General features: G+C 35.3%; 1 protein-coding gene across 1 annotated transcript in view; it reads right to left on the reverse strand.

The window, feature by feature from the left end:
• Positions 1-22,068, reverse strand: part of LOC117123445 (protein capicua homolog) — a 30,454-nt gene that overhangs the window by 2,736 nt on the left and 5,650 nt on the right. Inside the window, exons 2-17 of the mRNA XM_033269359.1 lie at positions 20,612-21,971; positions 11,020-11,958; positions 10,713-10,850; positions 9,998-10,155; positions 9,384-9,566; positions 8,087-8,216; positions 7,411-7,520; positions 7,143-7,217; positions 6,416-6,548; positions 4,296-5,778; positions 3,587-3,708; positions 2,449-3,347; positions 1,803-2,113; positions 1,114-1,259; positions 719-883; positions 468-584 (exon numbers count right to left, since the gene is read on the reverse strand). Of these exons, the coding sequence (XP_033125250.1) occupies positions 468-584; positions 719-883; positions 1,114-1,259; positions 1,803-2,113; positions 2,449-3,347; positions 3,587-3,708; positions 4,296-5,778; positions 6,416-6,548; positions 7,143-7,217; positions 7,411-7,520; positions 8,087-8,216; positions 9,384-9,566; positions 9,998-10,155; positions 10,713-10,850; positions 11,020-11,958; positions 20,612-21,914 (6,412 nt within the window). The 5' untranslated portion in view covers positions 21,915-21,971. The remainder of the gene's footprint in view (positions 1-467; positions 585-718; positions 884-1,113; positions 1,260-1,802; positions 2,114-2,448; positions 3,348-3,586; positions 3,709-4,295; positions 5,779-6,415; positions 6,549-7,142; positions 7,218-7,410; positions 7,521-8,086; positions 8,217-9,383; positions 9,567-9,997; positions 10,156-10,712; positions 10,851-11,019; positions 11,959-20,611; positions 21,972-22,068) is intronic.

The raw sequence follows: 22,068 nt of genomic DNA on the forward strand, positions 1-22,068 counted from the left end.
CAACATTGTCAAAATGACAGATTAATGTTACATAAGAACATGAAATTTTATAAAATTCGTAAATTTTGAATTGCTATAACTTTTCATTTTCTTAGTCAATTTTCACAAATCAAATTGCAGTTTATAGCAGCATTTAACAAGCTCGCGGTAAAAAAAAATCAAATATAACAGACATTGCGAAGTACACAAAATTAATAAAATAAAAACTAACACCATAAAACGAATGGCACGCATAGACTAATAATTGACGGCTGTACTCGCAACTAGTATCGGATTGTCGATGCCACAGTAAAGATCAAAGGACTGTACGCACGCGCTATGTTCGAGAGCGGAGATGTGCGTCCTTTTGTTGAATTACCTTGCTTTGACTCGACAGAATATCAGGTTGGAAGATCAACTGATATGAAACAAAGTGTTGTCCAGGCGCAGACAATGATTGGAAATATTTAGAATCAAAACAAACTTACCGCTCGGGAAGTAGCCATGATTTTGAAACAGTTGCATAACCAGAATTCTGCGATGATCAAGTATCTTTCGTGAATTTGACAATGACTTGTCATCAACATCTTCATCAGCATCTTCACCTTCAAGTAACAAGTAACCATAAAATTATTATAATTTAGGAGGAGATCTGCAGTGATGCATAATCTCTAATTACATTTAAAGTGAAAGGATTTTTCTTGTCTTGTTATTATTATATGTTATTATAAACTCGTACCAGAACGTTGCATAGAAGCTGCTTCCGCCAGAGTTTCCAAGCCTGTACCAGATTTCTCTCCAAACTTAAAGATATTTTCATCCTTTCCCAAAAATCCTGGATCTGATGCGGGCTGGTGTTTCAGAGGTGACCGCAACTTTGGTGATGTTGGGTCATCCATGCTACCTGTTGTTGACCAAAACAGAAAAAATTAAAATGTATATTGAATTGAAATTTAGCATCAAAATGCTGGCTAGATTTTAGGCTGTAGCACAAGCTAGATCTACCTAGCCTAGCTTAGGCCAACAGGCTCTATATTGGTTTTTTTTGGTCCTCTTGTTTAAGGTGGTGGCCTTATACAAAGGAACTACAGTATACTGTACTATAGAGGAACGGCTGATAAGATCCAAACTTACTCTGAGAATTCCTTCGTTTACGCCTGTAGCTACTGACGATGACCTTTGGGGTCAGCGGGATTGAGTTGATGCTGTGTTTATGTTCATCCGGATGGTATTCTGGCAACTGTGCAAATCTGGCTTCAAAATTGACTTCTTCTAGAACTCTAAGCAAACCAAATAAAACCAACATTACAAAGCATTTAATTGTACCATTATTGGTAACTGCAGTATGACTTTAAAGCGGGGAGGGGGGTCTCTATGATATATTGTAACATGTAGTTTAACCTTTCCACTGGATCCCAAGGAGAGCAGTGATGAAATTCAACCAAGTGCCAAAGGTCGGAAAGGATTACCACAGTTCAGTGCACATACAGGGACTACTACAAGCTGAGCAGGCCCGGGATTATCAATCTCAGCATAGCAAATGTCTTAGTCAAAAAAGTTTAGAAGTCCCTAAGCAAATATCTAAAGCTGATTTATCATACCATCTTAGCAAAATCTTAGCTTAAAATCGTCTTAGATGGTTCATGAGTACAATCGACTTTTTAATTTTAAGCAATTTTTAAGTTAAGGTAATATTGATAAATTTGACTTAAGCAAAAAAATGGACTTAAGATGAACTTAAGCTGATTTCTAGTTTGATAAATTATTAAATAGCCTACCAAACCATAAATAAATTAAATACATATCCAAATGCCATAGCCTACCTCTCCATTCCATCGTCAGCAGCAGTCTGTCCGATGACAGATTTACTAGGCGATTCTCTGATTCCCACATTCCCAGCCTCAGAACTCTGGACCGAACTAATAACTCCGTTCTTTGCTTGACTGGCATTTGTCGCTCTTCCATCACTTGCTTGCATAATTTCCTCATCTTTAGTCTGAAGTCCATTCTTTGGTTTATTTACTTTCATTTCTTTTTCCTCTTCCTTAGTACCACTTAAGTTTGTTCTACCATTAGTATCACTTTTTGCCTTGTTGTCTACATTAGTGTCTTCTGTAGCTTGAACCCTGTATAACTAGATACAAGACAGGAAACTCATAATTATAAATCAATCATAAATTAATATAATTACTTTTTTATATTAATTTTATCAATAGTATCAATTTATTAGGTGGACCCTATTAAAAAGAAGTTCCCATCAGGTGAATTTACTGAATTATCCAGACGATCTGTTTAATTGTAAACAATTGTTGATTTCTATCTCCAGTTTCTTTATTACTATTAGAAGTGATATCCAAAATTTTTCTCATTTTTATAATTTTATAAAATTAATGACAATAACATGATAGTATAAATAATTTATACTAAAAAAAGTAATGATTTAAAGATAAACAATAAGTTACTGCCTACCCGTTTATCCTTCTTTGGTGGCCTAAGCTCGGCCACTATTTCACTTTGCCTTTTGCCCTTGCAAGCACGATGTTTCCTATCCTCAGAACCGTTCGGTCCTGTGCTGTTTGTAGCCTCTGTGGACTCCATCTTCTCTTCTGAAGTCTGGTCCAAGTCTTTAGAGGCATATGATGCCGACAGTCCCACATCCCTACTATCCTTCCACTCTGCAACCACTCCTTGTCTGCATCGCACCACCTCTTCATCACTTTTTTCATTCATTGCACCTTTCCCATCAGGCATTGCACTTTTCCCATCTTGGCCGTTAGCTTCCCTAAATAACTGTTTCTTTACATCCTCCACGCTGGTCTGTACCGTGTTAAGGCTCAACACAACCGATGTCGGCTCTACCCCGGGTTGTATGGTTCCCGATTTTGTTGTGATGCCTGTCGTTGTAATGCCCTTCATAATCAGTGTGTTGCCCTCATGAGTTGAACGTACGTTCATGGTGGTAGTTGAAGTAGCAGAAATTCTGCCCTTCACAGAATGGCCACCATTCAACTGATGGCTTGGAGCTGTTCCGTAAGTGTTCAATTGTGGCTTCGGTCCCGAACTGCTAACTGGTAATTTTGGGAGAAGCTTTGGTAAATGTGAACCCTGGACTTGTTGTGTCTGCGATGTCATCACTGTTGGAACATTAGCTATTGTGGTTGCAATAAGAGGTTTGCTCTGCAGCAGGGATGTGGACAATGGCATTGTACCAACTTGGATGACTGGTGATGAAGAGACACCAGGTGAGGTTGTCACCACAGGTATTGTTGCAAGAGCAGCTCGTACCTTCTTAGGGGGGAGCATAATATGTGACGATGTTGATGGCTTTGGTCTTATAGCTTGCTGGTTACTACCCTGACTACGTCCACCTGTAAATACAAATAATGAAAAATAATTACTTCCCATCTTAAATACCAATGAACAGAAGATGCTAAGTAAGTGCTGGTTGGTTTCTGCGATAATTTTTATTAACGTTCAGTGATTTTATAGAATCCCACACTATCAATATGGCAAACATATTTTTATACATTTTTCTGTACGAATTGTACAGAATACATTTTTCCAATGTTGTTATTTGACAATAACATTATCTTGAATCTTGTTTTACCTTGAGAAACAAATCCAGTTGGTGGGATGACCGCCTTTGGTGTTACTGGCTTCAGGTGTTCAGGTGCCGCAATAACAATTGGAGATGATGGAGTTCCATCAACCGATTGAATAATGCTGTACCTGTAAGGTAAAAACAGTTTCTTGTAAGCCTGGCCATCCATGCGCCCGATGGTCGTCAGTCGACGCGATTCTATAGAGAATGCAAAGCCAGGATGCGCATGCAATGGATCGTTTTTGCCACCAGTCCAATAAGCAAATCAGCACAATGGTGCTGCAAGTTATGTGTTATTCTCCATTATTAACTCTTTACCTTTCATTTATATACTATTGTCTGCATTTAAATTTTTATTATATAATCATCATCTGCTTAATATTAGTAATTATTTAATATTTAAGATTATTCCAGGGGCCATATTGCAGGCCTTGGCCTCCTTGGTTAACGGCACTTTTTCTAGTTAAGCAGCAAGAGAAATCAAATGAATGAATGAATAATGATTGTTGATCTTTCAGGTATAAGCAGTCAAATACTGCAATACTTGTTAAATAATAAAACTACAAAATTCAGAAAAATATGACAACATATGACATATATGTTTGTTTACCTTTGAAATAGATATGCAGAATTAAATGTAAAATCTGTACTTAATTGTGAAAATCTATTTTTCTGTCTAATCCTGAAACAAAAAAAAATCTTGAGGGTCACATACCTTGGTGGTGAAGGCAGCAGCAGTTTAGGTTGCATTGAGACTGCAGGTATTGCTGGATGGTTGCTAGGGACACCTGTCATCGGAAACCCAGCAGCAACTGTCACCTTGGGGCTGCATGGCTGGGACATCAAGGTTAAAGGTTGTGGTGAGCTGGCTACTCTGCTCTGCTTAATCACAGCAAGCTTTTTCTTTGAAATGGCAGCCATTGCAACGTGTTGGGTAGCTGGAGCTGCTAAGTTGACAACCTGCGAAGTTGCTGATGGCAAGGGCAGGATCGTAGCCTGCACCTTGTTGCCTGGTAGGAGCTGTGTGGTGAGGATGTTCCCAGAAGAAGTGGCCTGTTGTGCAACCGGTTGAGGCTGTATTTGAGTGGTTCCAAGTTGAACACCAGGGGCAAGCTGGAGCCGGCTGCCAACCTGATTTGGAGCAGTTGCCAGTTGCAGTCTTGGTGCTGCATTAGTTTCATTCGTTGGGATAATATACTGCACCTGGGCAGATGCAGGTGGGTTGGCAAAGGACAGCATCTGGTTGCCTGGTAATTGTACGCCAGCTCCACCTTGGACTGGGATAACATTATTCTTAGCATCCACCATGACACCACTTAGAATTGTCGGTTGTGAACTCTGTAACAGTCTGGGAGCCATGTTTGAGATCTGAGATGGCATGCTTGTGATAGGCTGCAGAAAGTTATGGGCTGAGTTAACTGTGGTTTGATCAGCAATGATGGCCAAAGGTTGACCCTGAATATTACTATTACTGGTGCCTGGACCATTAGTGACAGCTGGATTTAGGGTCAGTGTTGCCATTACTGGAGAGTTTGTCAGGAATATGGGCTGGGAATGATTTACTTTGGCGATCTGGGCTGGTGCGGTGGAGATCAAGGCAGGGGCACCGATCGCTAATTGCATTGAAGTTGGTGCATTACTTGTATTTATGATCAACTTCTGTTCGTTTGTTAGGAATGACTTGACCTCATGGCTTTTCAGAGGTTCAGTGGTAACAATTTTTCCCTCGAACATCTCCTTTGTTATTCTTTTACCCTGCAGATAGTTAGTGTTCCCTGATGACATTTGACTGGTTTCCTTGATCGGTTGGTATTCATGGAAGGCTTTTGCCATACCAGTTGGGGTTGGATCACGCCCTTTTGGTGAGTGTGCTTTAAAGACCGCCCCCGTGGGTTGAAAATCACTCACACCGCCAACAGGCCTAGCCCTGATTTCAATACTGTTAGAAGAACCGTCCAGTTGATCATTATCTCCTCTGATAGTTGTCTTGTTTTCTGGTTTGGCCTTGATTGGTTTGGGCCGATATGTGATGTCGGAAATGGGTTTAACCATGGGTGAAAATCGCTGCTGGGGGAAAGCTTTGTTATGCATGGCTGACTCATCATCTGACTCTGTCTCAAGATCGCTATCAGCAACTTTCTCTTCACACTGCAAATCGATGGTATCTGCTTTACGCATTTCTACCCTTCCAGAATCAACTGTAAAAAACAACATTGTATAAACAATTCACTAATAGTCAAATATCAAATACACGCTTATTTGAGCATTGTTAATATTAATAGTGCATTTCTGTGGGCCCATAGTTAAGTTTAGAAAAACCTAAGCATGATGCAAATCAATAAAATTTACATTTTTCCTCATCCTCAAAAAATTGATAACAGAAATAACATTAACAATACAGTATAACATAACAATACAACATACAACATATAACATTATATGTTCATATAACATTTACAAAATTTTTTTTATTTTATTTTATTTATTTAGGCACACAACACATGCACCAACGATTGTGAATAGCAAATATATCAATGTCCTACTTTTAGGTGACAATCCCTTACACAAGACAAACATACATACATGATTCTTTACATAAACTAAATCTCAATATGGGGTTCAGGGAGGTAGAGGTCGTGAGAAAAAAATTCTGCAACACTGACAGGAATTGAACCCAGGACCCTGGGATTGGAAAGCAAGCATCTTAACCACCTAGCTATTCAACTTCAAAATTGTGACCCATGAAAGGGACATGCTTTACTAAACAAAACACAAAACAAACCCAAAATATATATTGAAATTCTAATACAGTGCCCTCTGGAGTCTTTTACTTACTGACAACATCATCGTCCTCCTGATCGACACAGATCACCATTCCTTCATCATCTGTTAATGTTTCCTCCGACTCAGTGCGTCTTCTTGTCTTTCCTTCCATTAAGTGCTTGATCTCCATCTCAGAAGCAGTATCCTGTACACAAGAGCAACACATGAATACTACTATAGTTGAATTTGCCTAAGTCGAATCCAAAATGACATTAAAAAATTGTTCTTACAGATCGTTAAATAATAGAGAAGACAGCAAGTAAAATAAGATCGACTTAGAAATTATTTGAGTTAGGGAAAGTCAACTTCGGCAAGTTTAACTGTATGCAAGTGCTATAAGACAACTGACTCCCTAAATAGGGAGCTTCGATCTTTACGGCAACAAGATCCTTAGACAAAATTACTTGACGATCCTGTGTTTCCTGCACAACACAGAATCAACCCAAACCATTATGAAAATTCAGAGGACAATGAGAACTCAATGCCAACACTATGTGACATCATTACATCTGGATCTTACAATGCTTACAACGTAATGTAATAAAAAACTTAATGCAAGGATTGGACGACATATATAATTGAGCTACAAATGTTTGAGGAGTAAGAGGCTAGTTACATGAGGGAAAAATATTAACGATGTCATCATAAATATGATGTCATCCCATTATGATGCAATGCCATGATGCCATCAGTTAATAAACAACACAGATGATTATTACTGTTGATCAAATTTTACTACCTTATTTGAAGGGTCTGTGGCCGCATAACCAGATATACTACGGGAACGTTTCTTAGCTGGCAACTTCAGTTGGATCTGTGGAAATTAATTAGATTCACATCAGAGACCACTAAGCAATTAGCAATTACATCGCCACAAATATTCAAAAAGCAACAAAAAAAAAGTGTTAGATACATGATGATGATTAAGATGATGATGACGTAATGATAATACTTATGATGACAATGACAATTAATGAATAAAGGAATCAACCAACCACTGGTCTTACCCTTTGTTCCGCTGCCTGTTGATCTGATTGGTTATTTGATGTGCTTGGCTTCAAATCCTCCAGGTCAACCGTTTGTAATACTACTGGCGTATCATCATCCATAACAGAATCTAAATCACAATCATACACAATTATATTTTTATTTCTATTAACCATTAAATGCATATAAATTACATCGACTTGACAGATCTGATTTGATTTATTCAATTAAATAAAACATAAAATTTAAAATTAATAGTATATTAATATTTAAGCTACTTCTTTATTAAAAATAGTATATTATAAATTGCAGAAATAAAAAATTATGTCTAAATAAATATATCAATTGTAATAAGGGTTAATTTTCTAGGTAATGTTGTAAGAGCCATACATACTACCCTTTAATTTGGAATGAGACATTCCTATAATTTATATATCAGGGTAATTTCTAACACTCTTTCAGGAGATATCCTACTTTATAGAATAGTCCATTTTCAGCAAGGGTAGTCTACATTTAAGTGTATAATATTTTAGAAATATCAGTTTGTATGATTAACAATATAATATGCTATTACCTGTAACATTATTACATATTAAAATTAAGAATTACATACTAAAATATTATGTATTACATATGTTGCACTTTTTTTGGTGCTGAAAATTGGAGTTAAAAGGTCAAATTCTTATCGGAGCATACCACTTGTGCTGGCCATATCCGATATAAACAGTTTTCTGTCCCCTTCCTTCCTCCCCTCGCCTCCAGACTTCTTGCGTTCTCGATTGCACCACTTCCAGTCAGGGTGGGCTTTAAAGTGGGCTTCTTTCACCTTCAATATAATAGATTTTCCGAAGTTATTTATTAGATTGAAGGAAATGAAATACATTCCTTGAACAAATTGATTTGGAATGAACATAAACTGTTAATGTTGTTGAAACCACTACGGTAGGTTAGTGGTGAAACATTACTGAAAATACGTGGGTAACATTCTACTGTCATAAAAAAAAAAAGAATCAACATTAGGAATGAAATACATTGTTTAATTGTCAAGTAATGGTTGAATAATTTGGCATTCAATCAGTGATGCTTTTACCAATAAAATCCTTAATGGTTTTGTAAATCTCAACATGCTTGAACCATCAACATAGTGGTGTAATAAATTTTTTTTCTGTATTGGTTTGATTGAAAAGAAAAACCATCTATTATAATGAAGGAATAATCAATGCTTGGGTAATAAACTATGCAGCAAGGTCATATGAACCTATTTTCTCAAAATGCCTGATTATTTGCAAGAATACGTGAAGTCATAAATGAGCAATATCATTGCATACAGTAATCTATAACTAAACACATGTGGCAGTAAAGACTCTAGAATTTGAGCTTCTAATATGGAGAGCATGTGTCCATTTAGAGTTCTGGTTATAGTAATGCTGGGGTGAGAGGTTGAAGTTCCTCTACATTTATGTGGAAAATTTTTGAAAAAAGAAGAGCATTTGGCTTCCAGCTTACTGGCCAATTCAATTCCTGTCATCTATGATATCTGTGGCATAAAAGATGACTGCTTATACACAATTTTTAATAAATTTGAAATTACATTTCCGAGAACCTGGCAACTACCACTGGGGGACATCCCAAGGCCTAGACATTTTGCTGTACGTAGTTACTAATATTTATCTGTGCTGTGACCGGTGATTGACCTTCTTGTTGTAGTGAGTTAGCCTAGATCTAGGCTAGTCTTTGAAAACATAATGGCAAAAAAAAAATAAAAAATAAAATAGGGAAATATGTGTTCGGAAAAAAGAAATTGGCAAACAAGATGCTTTGGACGGATGTCACCCAGTGAAAGTTGTGAGACATTGGAGGCGCTGTTTCAGAAGACCTGATGAAATGGTGTATATCCAAGACAATATTACATTCACTATTGGCAACCTTTGGCCCTCATTTATATACATAAATATCTGAATAATTTTATGAGAAGTAAATTATCTTGCATTACCTGTGATGCAAGATCCAGGTACTGCTGCTTTTCCTTTGGACCTAAGGCATACCACCACTCTCCAAGAATCTTGCTTACGGCACGATTATCCTGATTCGGATGACGTTGATGAACCAGTGCACGATGACGTTTGCTGAAAATCATAAATGCATTCATGGGCCTACGTACATGTGATTTATCCTTCTGTGTTCAAGAGAAAAAAAAAAACAGAATTATAATAAATTATGACTAATCATGTCTGTCTGGATATTTATTATAGTCAATACAGGGGAAAAAAAAGGAAAAGTAGCGATTTTGAGACTTGCAATGTTATTAACGCAAGCATTTATGGACACAGTAGAGTTTTTTTATTATTATATATGACTACATATGTGGCAAAGACAAGCCAAACCAGTTACTCGTCGCAAAAATTGATGTTTAATTATTAATATGGGGTTAAAGATGAAAATGAGAGCTATAAAATTGTAAAAGAATCCTTTAAATCTAACATTTCCTTATGAATTTACAAGTGTTTAAACATACAGCTGTTTAAAGAACAATATCTGAGAAATCAGCCTTCAAATAATTAAAACTTGGAGTTGTAAAATAAAAACTGAAAATATTAACACTGTTACCTTTTTTGGGCTCTTTGGCTCCTTATCTGACAAGTCCTTTGGTAATGAACTGAGTGACTGTGACCTTCGTTTACTTGGAGGTGAGCTGAGTGATTTGATTGGCGAGTTGTTTAATGAGCCACTTGCCTGGGTATCAGGACTGGCCACCTGCATCTCGCCTATTGGAGGAAATCAATGTTGCATAATTAAATGCCTGTCATGACAGGATGGTTTAGATTTTATTTCTAGATTGTTAACTAATATTTAAATTAAAAGCCTATTTACAAAGAATATGACAGCAGAACACAATTGCGACAGAAAATTAAAGTCCTGTCCAAACTAATAAATTTTATTTGATAAAAACATGACATGCCTAAACATGGTCATGAAGCTTTAAGGTGATCCACAAATAAAAGAATACACAAATCAGCTGTGATGTTGAAAGTCCATAAGTAAGATACTTACCTGGATAAATCGACTAATTGCCTATTCTCTGTATAAAAAAATAACACCACCTAAAAGAAAATAGTACAGTCAACCCCTGGTGCCAAGAAGATCCCACAACCGTGTGGTGTCCTCATTCCTCAGCTCTCCACTCCCCAAACCCTATAAAATGACTTTGTTGTATAGGGTTTTAAGGGATGCAAAGTACTATCTTCTTTAGATCTCCCATGGTAAATATGGTTTTTCACTGTGAACATCAAGCACTAATAAGGTTTTTTGTCAATGGACTTACCTGTGGATTGTATTAACTGCTGTTCCTCTACCTCCAAATTGTTGTTCTTCTCTACGCCATTCGAGGGGAAAATGGGGATTAAGGAATGCCAGTGGAATACTGGAACATGTCCAGGTGGTACGTTAAAACCATTCCAGCCTACAACAACAACAAAAATAAACAATAATTAAACACAAGAATCAACATCGTATGGTGGCAAAATGGTTAAGGTTTATAATAAATTTCGGGTTTAAATCCTATGTTAAACTTGAAAAACAATTTATAAATTAGTGATATTACTGATTGGGTAGCCTGTCAGAAATATTACCTGCAGCCTTTGGTCCATTTGAGTCCTTGTTTGAACCTGGAACACCAGGTGGCATGACTGGTAACAGAGAGGATGGTGTAGGGTGGGCTGGCACGACCGACTCTTGTTCGGATGTTGATGAAGTAATGGGAGCCTGGCTTTGGGTAGGAGCTGTTACGGAGCCTGCCACGGAAGAGATACTGGCTGTCTTTGCCATGTACTGATTCATTGTATTGCGTAGTACCTTATCCCGTGGTTTGCCGCCGCATGGGGTCTTCTCGTACTCTTTGCGCGTACTGGTCTGTACCTCCTGCATGCCAATCGGTTTCTCAGTTCTGGGAGCAAGGAGTGCTGCTCGAAGCTTATCATTCTGAGGTGATGGAAACTCAAATCGAATGGCTTTCTCGCTTGATATCGTAGAGGTCTGGGCTGGTGGGGATATGATCTGTGGAGGGGAGACGATGTGTGAGTGATGTGGAGATGACGTGCTTTGTTGATAAGAGGGGGATCGCAAATGTTCAGGTCCTGCCTCGTCGCTATTTCCACCCAATTGTTTTGTCATTGCTCTTGCCTGTTCCATACGTGATTTTAATTTATTCGGACTCACTGGAGTCGCAAAATTCAAACTGCTCTGGAACGTTGGTGTCTGTCCAGCACTCAATCGGTGACTGTTTCCGGGAGAGCTGTTGTCCACCGAAGACCTACCAGATATTGGCGCACTAGAGCTCCAGTACCGGTTATGATGAGACGTGTTAGAATGATGGTTGACCGGACTGAATGTCAACGGCCTGATTCTATATTGAGGTGATTGGGTTAATGACCTGGGTGAGGGCGGTATAGGTGTTTGGATTGGTTTGAAGCAGGGTGTTCCTGAACGAGAATTTCCAAGAGAAATAAGCATGGAAGCAGCTTCAGCGTCATCCATATCAAACTTGGACTGATCGATTTGTGGTCTTGAATCTTAAATAAAACAAAGGAAAAAATACAGTCAATTCCCATGGTAAATTTGACTTCAAAATAAAAAATTACATTAATTTCATTAAAAATTTTGCATTATAAAAATAATAATCATATACAGTAATACCAACAAGGTTGAATGACCAGCGGTAAAATGCGTGGTTAACATATTAAATGCACTTTTCTTCCAATATCATACAAGAATTCTGAGCTCCTCCTTGAAAAAAATATACATTCGCCAAAAAAAGCTCTGATCTAGATTTTAATAATATTTTAGGTGGGCCAGGCGTTTTTTTTATACCTTATTTCGCTAACTTATTTTTTTTAAGATTGTCAGAGGAGGGAAGAAAAAAAATTGTTTTCCTATTTAGCAAATGGAGAAGGAAATAGTAGGAAAAAGAGTAGGGGGTTATCCCAATGTACTGGTCTAATCAGTCCCCTGTTGTTTAATGGATATGCCACCTAGGATAGTGGTAAAGTTCGCTGATTGGCATATCCCTGGAGCTCATGCCTAAAGAAATGAAATGAAATAAAAAAAAAGAAATAAAAAAAGTCTTGTCTAATAAGGGTGAGTGTATATAGCACTGCTTCACAAGTTTACCGTGTGTCATAGCTTATTTTAAGCATACATTAATATTTCAATTCCTTTGAAAATATAATAATGCATAGCCCACACTTTATCTATTATTTATAATCAATAGTTCATATTTCAATAGTTTATTTTAATAGCAGAAATAAATGCATATTATCATAACAATTAATGCAAGTTCAGAAATCCCCGAACGCAAAGTTGAGTACCGTGGTAACCTCGTAATAACAAACTTAAATATAATTGTTAACTTATCTACACATAGCACTTATACCATCAATTCAATAAATGTCAGTTGTATTGTGATGCAAATTACGAACACATTTACAAGTATACGCCCTCGCTGGAAGTTTCAATACATGAAGGATAAGGCCCTTTATTTGTTTTTTTTTGTACAAAGATGGCCTGACCACAAACAGTATAGAATTTTGGCTAAATTTTTTAGGGTATTTTGGACTGGAGAAGTAAATTACAAAAAAAGAAGATTTATGGTAAGGTAGGGGACGTGAAACATTTTCTATCTGGCCCTTGTTGGTGGATGTAAAAACGACAAATGTTCTCGTGCACAATATGATTGGCAACCGAATAGAGCCCTACATGTACTCATGAACGTATCTACTGAATATCACCATGGTGTTGCAACTTGTGAATGGAACAGGTGACACCGGATTGATACACCAATTGATCAGCGTATTAATAGACACACCTAAAGACCATTCACCAAAGGTCATTTTGAGATTATAATACATTGTATTCTAATGCATTGTTCCTGAATGGAATATGTATAGTATGGGGATCTACTTAAAAGTTTATGTTTGTGTGAAAAATTGCAAATGAGTAAACAATATGCTTGCTTGCAATAATATGAGTTGGTGCTTTGAGAGAAAATCTAAATTAATCAGTGGTAGAGCTAATTATTAAACATTGTACTGCCTGTCTTAAAAAATCTTGAAAAGCCTGAAAAAATTTAAATGAAACAGAATTTTAAAGTAGGTTTAATCGATGAAACATCATGATTTAAACTTAGTCAGTTACTATGCTATTAAAGAAAATCCTTAACTTGATTACTATACTACTGTAGTACTAGCTAATGTAAATATCTATGAAAAGAATTAGGAATATTATTACCTGATAATTGGGAAGGATTTTAAAAATAACTATCAATAATTTAACTAAAAACTTACATAATAATATGCAAGCAATTTTAAACACCTTTTTTTTCCACGCTTTTTAGCAGAACACAGTATATATAGAAAATAAGATATTGATGTGATTATATAATGATAAAAATAATGATAATTACAGGGATAATGACAATGCTGATACCTCAGAAATACCAGGATGATATCTAGTGGGAAATAATTTTAATTTCAGTAAAGAAAGATCAGTAAACCTCCCTTAAAAGGGAATTAGAAAGAAGATTATTTTTAAAGAGGGGAGTTTTGATATGTCACTATTAACAGAATCAACTTTAAAATCGTTTTTTAGCAAATTTTATGAAGTTACAGGCCATTACGATTTTCCCCCTTTAGCAGCAAGACATCAGTGTAAGGTACAGTACTGTAACCAAAGATCGCATAGCGTGGCGCTATATGTTTTTTTGCACAAATTTCAATACTTGGGAGTATGTATTGTACTTTCTTATCTGAGATACGTTTTTTTGTTACAGTGCCTTACATTGATATCACACTGCTAAAGGTTTAAATCGTAATAACTAACAATTGTCAAAAAAAACGATTTTAAAGTTGATTCTATTACTAATGACATCCCCTCTATAAAAAAAAGTACTAGTTCCCTTTTAAGGAATTCTGCTAGTGGCCGACTCCCGAAGTCCCACAACATAGATGTGGGTTATAATGCTCTTTGTAATACTGTACATGGATTTTGTTCTGAAATAAATTTGATTGATTGATTGATTGACAGAAATGGCAGAGTATTCACGGTCATCTGCATCACCAGACACCTTCCATAAAAATTGTAGCGTTGCTAATTAATCTATTAACATATGAGGCCAAGAGAGGGTAGATATTTTGTTATAATGCAAAAGACATTATTACAAATGTATGCCACTTCACAACTGTTTTAAACACCAAGCTACAGGCTATACAGCCTTTAGCTCCTTATTGGTAATGCATAAATGGATTTAAGTTCAAGTTATGCTAATTATCTACTGTTCCCCTACACTTAGTGTTCACAAATTATTAGGTTATTTTATCACATATTATTTAAATGAGAATACATGTTTAAGATGAAATCCTGTATCCCCTGAAGAATGTTTAGGGGGGAGGGGGATTAAGTTAATTTCTTATAAGAGTGAACCATCCGTATTTCTATTATACTATTGATTCGCCTGAATTTATTGACAGTCTCTCTAACATGCTAATCATGTATAATGTACTCTTAATGTAAAAAAAAAACTTGAAAATTGAATTTAAATGTTAGAAAAACAAGATTTGGAATTTCTGTTCTGTTTGTCTGCAACTTAAATAAGAATGGGATATTTTATAATCACTTTGGATAAATAAATACTAGCTCAAATAATTATTATGCTTAAATATACATGTTGTTTGACAAACAAAAGGCTTTAGAAAATTTAAAGAGGAATGGAATTTATCCCTTTTTTCCAGTCAACTTTTAAATAAAAGTGGTGTTTCAGAATTTTAGGCCACATAAAAATAAATTATTAGGCCTTGTAGTTTATCACACTATTTAGGCAAGGCTGGAAATGTGATGAGGGAGAAAGGGTTTTTATTTAGTTGCGAAATCCAATTATCACCACCCTTGGGTTGTTTGCTGGTGCACTGATATCAAAGTAAAACACATGATTGAGATAATCCTAAACAATATCTACTAATTATTTCCAAAATAACTCTTATTGAAATAATTTTTAAGTTAAATATTTTTCCCCATAATTTTTTTTAATACCACAGAAGACATGCAGGTGACATTTTCTGTTGGGCCTTGTAAACTTATATCACTGATAAATATTGAATTATATTAAAACAAAGTGCAAGGATCTGTTCTTTGCACAATTTTGTTTAGATACATAGGATCTTTGCAAACTGAGTGGGCGACAATTAACAAACCCTGCACATTTAAAATATAATAATTAATACATACAATAAATTAGAGTAGTAGTGATCCCAACAAGGTCAGTTCTAAACATATCCAGGTCAGCCTTAAATATTTTTGCCTCATTAGTGGTCATCTCAACAATCTTATAAGAATATTATCATCATTAATGTTTATAAATACTATGGCTAGTTTCAAGGTAGACTTCCAAAAACCACAAATATATTTCAGGGATCATCTCAGTTTAGGTTGACAATTTTCAATACAGCTCAAACATAAAACAATCGTTTACATTATATTCTAGTGCTTAATTTTTAACAGTAATATAATCCATATTCGAAAATTTCATTTTTGGAAAAAGCCTAACATGTCAGTGAAATCTAGAGTTCAACTAATTGTATAACTACCTAGAATAGCACGCCCCCTCCATATGTGGGAGGCAATAATGTGTTTGTTTACTACAATTTAATCTTAAAATCACGTTTTCCAAATATAACATTGCAATGGTCTGCAGATTTAAACAATAAACAGTTGAAATCAAAGTACTGTACTGTTAACTGTTATAAACATCAGAATTTGTTTCACTGAATTAATAGGAAATAAGGTTAAGGGTCTTGATTAAAATGGATCTAGGATCGGTTTTGTGTGTTAATTCATCAATTTTTATTTTATGTGTATACCATCCTTGTAGCTTATGGACCTGAAGACATTTGCATTTGATTAAATTTGGCAAACGAAGAAGGGCAAGTTTACATTGGTCAAACGGCACCCACTGTTTTGGATTTACATACTCAGATAGTAGTAGGATTTTAGCACATGCATGGGTTATTCTTCCTGAGCAAAGTTCAGGAAGAATATTATATGAAACTGGCAGGTCACACCAATTTTTTTTTTTTTTGTCAAATTTACCAACAACATTCCTGTATGAACGGGGGCATTGTAAGGTGCATAATTTAGCATGCTTTTTGCTGGATTAGTGCCTAATACAGTCAAATAATTTGAAATAATTTCACTTTTTAGTATTTGGAAATTATATACTATTTACATTCCATCCATATGAAACATGCAGTCAGAAAAAAAATGTTTACTTCTATTTCTTTAAAAATTTTACTTAAGGTTAGTAAAAATCACTGACAGATGAAACTGTGAAATGAAAAGGTTGTGAAAGTGAATGCAAGTTGCAACCTGTTCAATTCACACCTTATAATATCAATGTTTATTGGTATTGCCCTAGCTTATTTCCCAGGTCTGTTTTAATCATCAATTCCCAGGTCCTTGATAAGCATACATCTTATTGATTGTACTAAGAGGTTGCATAGGCCAAAGTTCATATAAATATACAATTGAACTTTTCTACTGATTCCTAAATTAGAGCAGAATAAAACAATAGTAGGAGAATGGCTGCTATGCAGAAAAACACTCACAACTTGATTTCATGTTTAATCAAGTTTTCTAAAACTTTCAAAATAAAACAAAAATTCAAACAAAAGGACGCCAGAGGGAAAGATAACAGAATATTAAATTTCATGCAAATACAGCACAGTAGCACCTTCTCCTTTGGGACACTCCTATTAAGGAGCACTTTTTTAAGGCATGGAATGAGGAAAATTGTATCTTTTAACACTATGGCCAGCAACAATTCAGGGAACACCCCGATAAAGGAGACAGTTTTTCTGGTCCCAAAGTTGCCGCTATTCGTTCCCCAAGGTGCTAGAGCTTTTAACAAAACTTTTAAAAGATGAATTATGGTAATAATGATGGTGAAAATGAAAAATGATAGTAATAATAATAATAATAATAACAATAATAATAATAATAATAATAATAATAATAATATTAATAATATTGATAATAACAACAATATTGATAATAATAATAATGCTTTGGTGACTTATAATGTTTTAATGGTCGTTGTTTGATATCTCTTTTACATTGTAATTTTTATATTTTTTATATATTTGATCGTTCTTTTAATTGTTTTACTGTCAATTGTATTTTAATGCGAGAACTGAATTTCTGACTTAAAGCAATTAAGTGTGTATCTTATCTTATCTTGTCCCCTTAATAATTTTTGTTGTTAAGCTTGTTCTGTTTGTTAAGCTTGTTTTATGATAGAAAATAAATGAAATGAAATGAAATACCGGTAGTGGTTCTAATACTGTATGTCTGCAGATAAGAAAAGACAAACTTTTACTAACAGTAAATAGGGAAATTTTTTTTTTTTGTATTATATAAATAATAAACTTTCAAAATGGCAAGTGACAAAAATGATTTCTCGGCTATTCAGGCAGACAATGCTACACTTAACATCCTGTTTTCAGGTACCATGTCTGCATTCAGCATAAATGTTTTGGATACACTTGGTTCAAAGGTCATGTTAAAATTGCTAAGTCATCATAAAATGCTATCCAAGGCATTATTATGACAGTAATGCCTGTCAATTCTCCCATCTACTGTTAGGCTACAGAAATGTTTATAATTGAAAGACAGGGAAAATTATAGCCTGACAAAGAGAATGGTTTGAGTACATGAATGGTGTGAATAAACTACAACAAGAAATACTGTAATATCAATGAAGGACCATTTCAATGCAAAGACTTTTTTTTTGCAATAAGATCTTTGATAAATCATTATCAAATATCTAGAATTCATGCAAAATTATTTGATAATATTCATTTGTAGGAAAGCTGCCACTTGCCTTCCAATGCTAAGGTTCTGGGGTTAAAATCTTATAATATATACCAAGCTTGTCTAACCAAGATACTGTAAACTCAAGCCATAACTGTACATATAATTTTATGATCCTCAGTATTAATATGGAATTCAACAACTTTTTTTGCATGATCTAACATTCACTTGCAAGATTTTATTTGCAAGCATATGGTAACGTACTGAGCATTGCAAAACAGGTCAGGTGGGGCAACCATCGATTTGTATTATTTCTCCTGACACAAAAAAAAAAAAAATCTATAAAAATAGCATTGCAGTACCCACTATTACATAGGGATCGGATTCATCGCTATCCATCAAGCGCAAGCTCGGTGGTAATGTGGTTTAGACACAAGGCTAGTTTTCTGGAGGTCGTTGGTTCGATTGCCACCCAAAAGTTTTTTTCGTAAGCATTTGGACGTACTGAGCATTCAGTATTCTAACACGTAAGGTACAGTAGGGCAAACATCCATTTTGTATGATCTAATAATGGTCATAGAATCCCATGGACGGCCAGCTTACAATGCCGGAATCAAAAGACTCAGGTAGAGTAGGCATTTTTTTTATTGAAGCCAAATTCAGAGGAAATACATTACACAAAAAATATTCAATGTAAAGATCATAAAATTACTAAATGTTTAAATAACATTCTACAAAAATATAATTAAGAACTAATGGGCTTTGATTAAAAACTGTTTACATTTTTAGTTAAAATAATTGACTATAATAATAATAATAGTTGGATTTGTATAGGGCATCATGCGAAAAAGCCTCTATGCGCTTTGGTGATTGAGCTCTTGATTATGCGATTGAGACCATAAAGTGAACCTAAAAAAAGTGTGTGTTTTTTACTCGATAATGATAAAATGATAAATGAAGTTTATCAGGGATAAAATATTCTACATACATTAATTTCTATGTTCAAGATGATCATTTTCAAGTTATTTCATAATGAATACTGTATTTTACATCAAAATTGATTTTTATGAATATATTTCAGCGGACATACACTTTTCAGAGGTGTAAAATGTGAGTCACAAATAATTCCAATGAATTGATGCAATACAAAGCAAACACATTGTAACCTACTAATACATGTTTTTACTAAGTACAGTATTGGTTTGTTTTTCCTAATGCTACAAATTCCAGTGTCCCTGAACTGAACCTCAAATCAGGCGATCTAATGTCTATTTTTAGTATATTACTTCAACATTAAATTACACGCAGAAGTGTAATTTACTATCAGATGCACCCTTTAGAATTAATAATCCTCTGTTATTTTACCTAGTCTATGAATCCAGTTTTCCTACTGTAGGTATAGCAAAGCATGTTTGGATAAAAGAAAAGAAGGTTATATGGACATTGTGCAAACTTATATTAAAACTACTGTATGGTAGAATATTAACTTCACTATATTATTTTACATTATCACATACTTTATTTTTGTATTACTTATTCATTGTTGATTATATGCTGTTGTACAAAGCATTCACTCTATACTACTGTATTATTTTTATATTTATACTACTGTATTATTTTTATATTTATATTTCTATAATATATATATATATATATATATATATATATATGAGGGCCAGAATTTCTAAAAAATATAGTTAAAAATATTTTCTATAATTTTTATATCAAATTAATAAAAATAATAATAGTATATATACACTATTTTTATTATTTTTATTAATTTGATATAAAAATTTTAGAAAATATTTTTAACTATATTTTTTAGAAATTCTGGCCCTCAAAATGAAATTGAATGTATTTGTACAATTGCAGAAAATACCGTAGGTGGATTCGTAATTCCTGTCTGCTGCAGACGCTCAGTGATGGTCTGAGCGTCTGAGCTGATATTGCTCAGTCAGCTATTAATTGCATTCAAGACTCACGCAGCATAAATCGTGTCTGCTATGCTGTCTAGCTCTAGCTAGCTTTCACAAGTTGTCTCACAAACCTCAGGATATCAGGCATGAAGGCTTTATAATGTCTGTACATATCTTGGTTGCATGTGATCTGCTTTTCGTCTGTTCATTTTTCTAAATGAACCATCATACCAAAAAACAACATTTTTTTGAGACACTATACGTTAAAAAAATTTAAAAATACCATCACTACTGTATTTATTTACCATACTCTCTTGTCATGCAGATCAAAGAATATAATAAGTTTGTCTATAAATTTGGAAACTCAAGCTGTAATTTTAAAAACTTTTTAAAAACAAATTTCATAGATGGTTTGTAATACCATAGGCATCTATTAAAATAAATAGCTTACCTGTTCTTGCTACGCTGGAGCTGCGAGAGCCACTGCCATGCGACATGTTTTCCCAATCGGCATCACAGTCACCGGAAAGTTCTCCACGAAGAGTTTTTCCATGCATTGATAGATGACGAGAACAATATCCTCGACGCTGCGATTCCTTGCTGCAGCCCTCTCTCGAACACAAGCGCCGCCACTGTTTACCATTGTATTTTTTGCGGACACCATTCGGTGTGGTCACAACGTCCCCCTTCTTGTATTTGGCGGGTGGAGATATTGGAGAGATAGAGTGTGAGGATGAGGCTGTGCTAAGGTTGCTTGCATGCCGCCGCCGACTGAAAGCGTGATGTGGCCGTCCCATTACTGATGGAGAGGAAGTAGCCATTGCAACTTCTGGTGTTATTGAAGGAGATTTGCCAATTAAGTGAGGCTCCTTATCAAAACGAATGTCCTCTTTTTGTAGCTCGCAATCGGAACCTTCAGAAGCACTATCAGTTTCCTCATCCTTCTCTTCTGTGCGCGTTGACAGTTGTGGGCTGTAAACAAGTTGTCGAACAGTTCCAGTCATCGCTGGACTTCCTAACTGCCATGGAGTTTTGAGAAGACGAATTTTGGATAAGGGCACTAACAGTTCCGTTATTTGAAAACAATTACTTACTTCTCCCGTAAAGCTAATGCGTGCAAACCACGGATTTGCATTTTTAACTTCTTCTACAACACCTTCACAAAACATGTGTTGGTCTTTGCTGACCTGGGCGATTACACGTAAACCGATCGTGATTTCATTTTTATCGGGATCACTATCACGAACAATTCCAACATTTGCACTAGAAAAAACATCTTCAAAATCAATCAACTGTTTGTCCTTTTCAAACTGGACACTTATGTCTCTGTTCTGCCTGCAATTTTTAATAACGGCTGATGTGTATGTGATGCCGCGTTTTGCAAGTACCCGTTGGTTCCGAAATTCTTTCAGATCAAGTGCGATCTTTTTGTATGGAGGAGTCATTTCTGGAGTTTGTGTTGGTCGCTTTGTTATTGGTATATCTTTGGTATGTACGACAGCTTTGTCTTCTTTATCTCTCAAATCAGTCACGGAGTAATCGTGCGATGTGGTTGTGACTGGTACTGCAACAGCATCAATTTGTTCTCTTGTTTTAGGGCATGACGTTTTGGCAGTTAGCTTTCCATTGGATACTTTGGATTGCAGATCGAATGTATGAGTTTGTTCTGTTGTAAGCGATGTGGGTGAACGACTGTTTTCCACTCCAGTTTTTGTTCGCTTTTGTCTTTCACTTTTTCTAGTAACCAAGGGCATGATTTGAAGTCTAAACCGCTGACATCAAAACTGCTAACATGAATCATTTAAAAGTTCCTGGAAAAGTAGAATAAATAGATATTAAAACGACATCCTGTGAAACACTCAGGATAAAAAAACTATTGTATCAAAATAATTTCATTTCTGAATGACA

The sequence above is a fragment of the Anneissia japonica genome, unplaced genomic scaffold (genome assembly GCF_011630105.1).
Source record: "Anneissia japonica isolate Jap-2015-1 unplaced genomic scaffold, ASM1163010v1 scaffold287717_len1600092_cov198, whole genome shotgun sequence".
NCBI classification, from domain to species: domain Eukaryota; kingdom Metazoa; phylum Echinodermata; class Crinoidea; order Comatulida; family Comatulidae; genus Anneissia; species Anneissia japonica.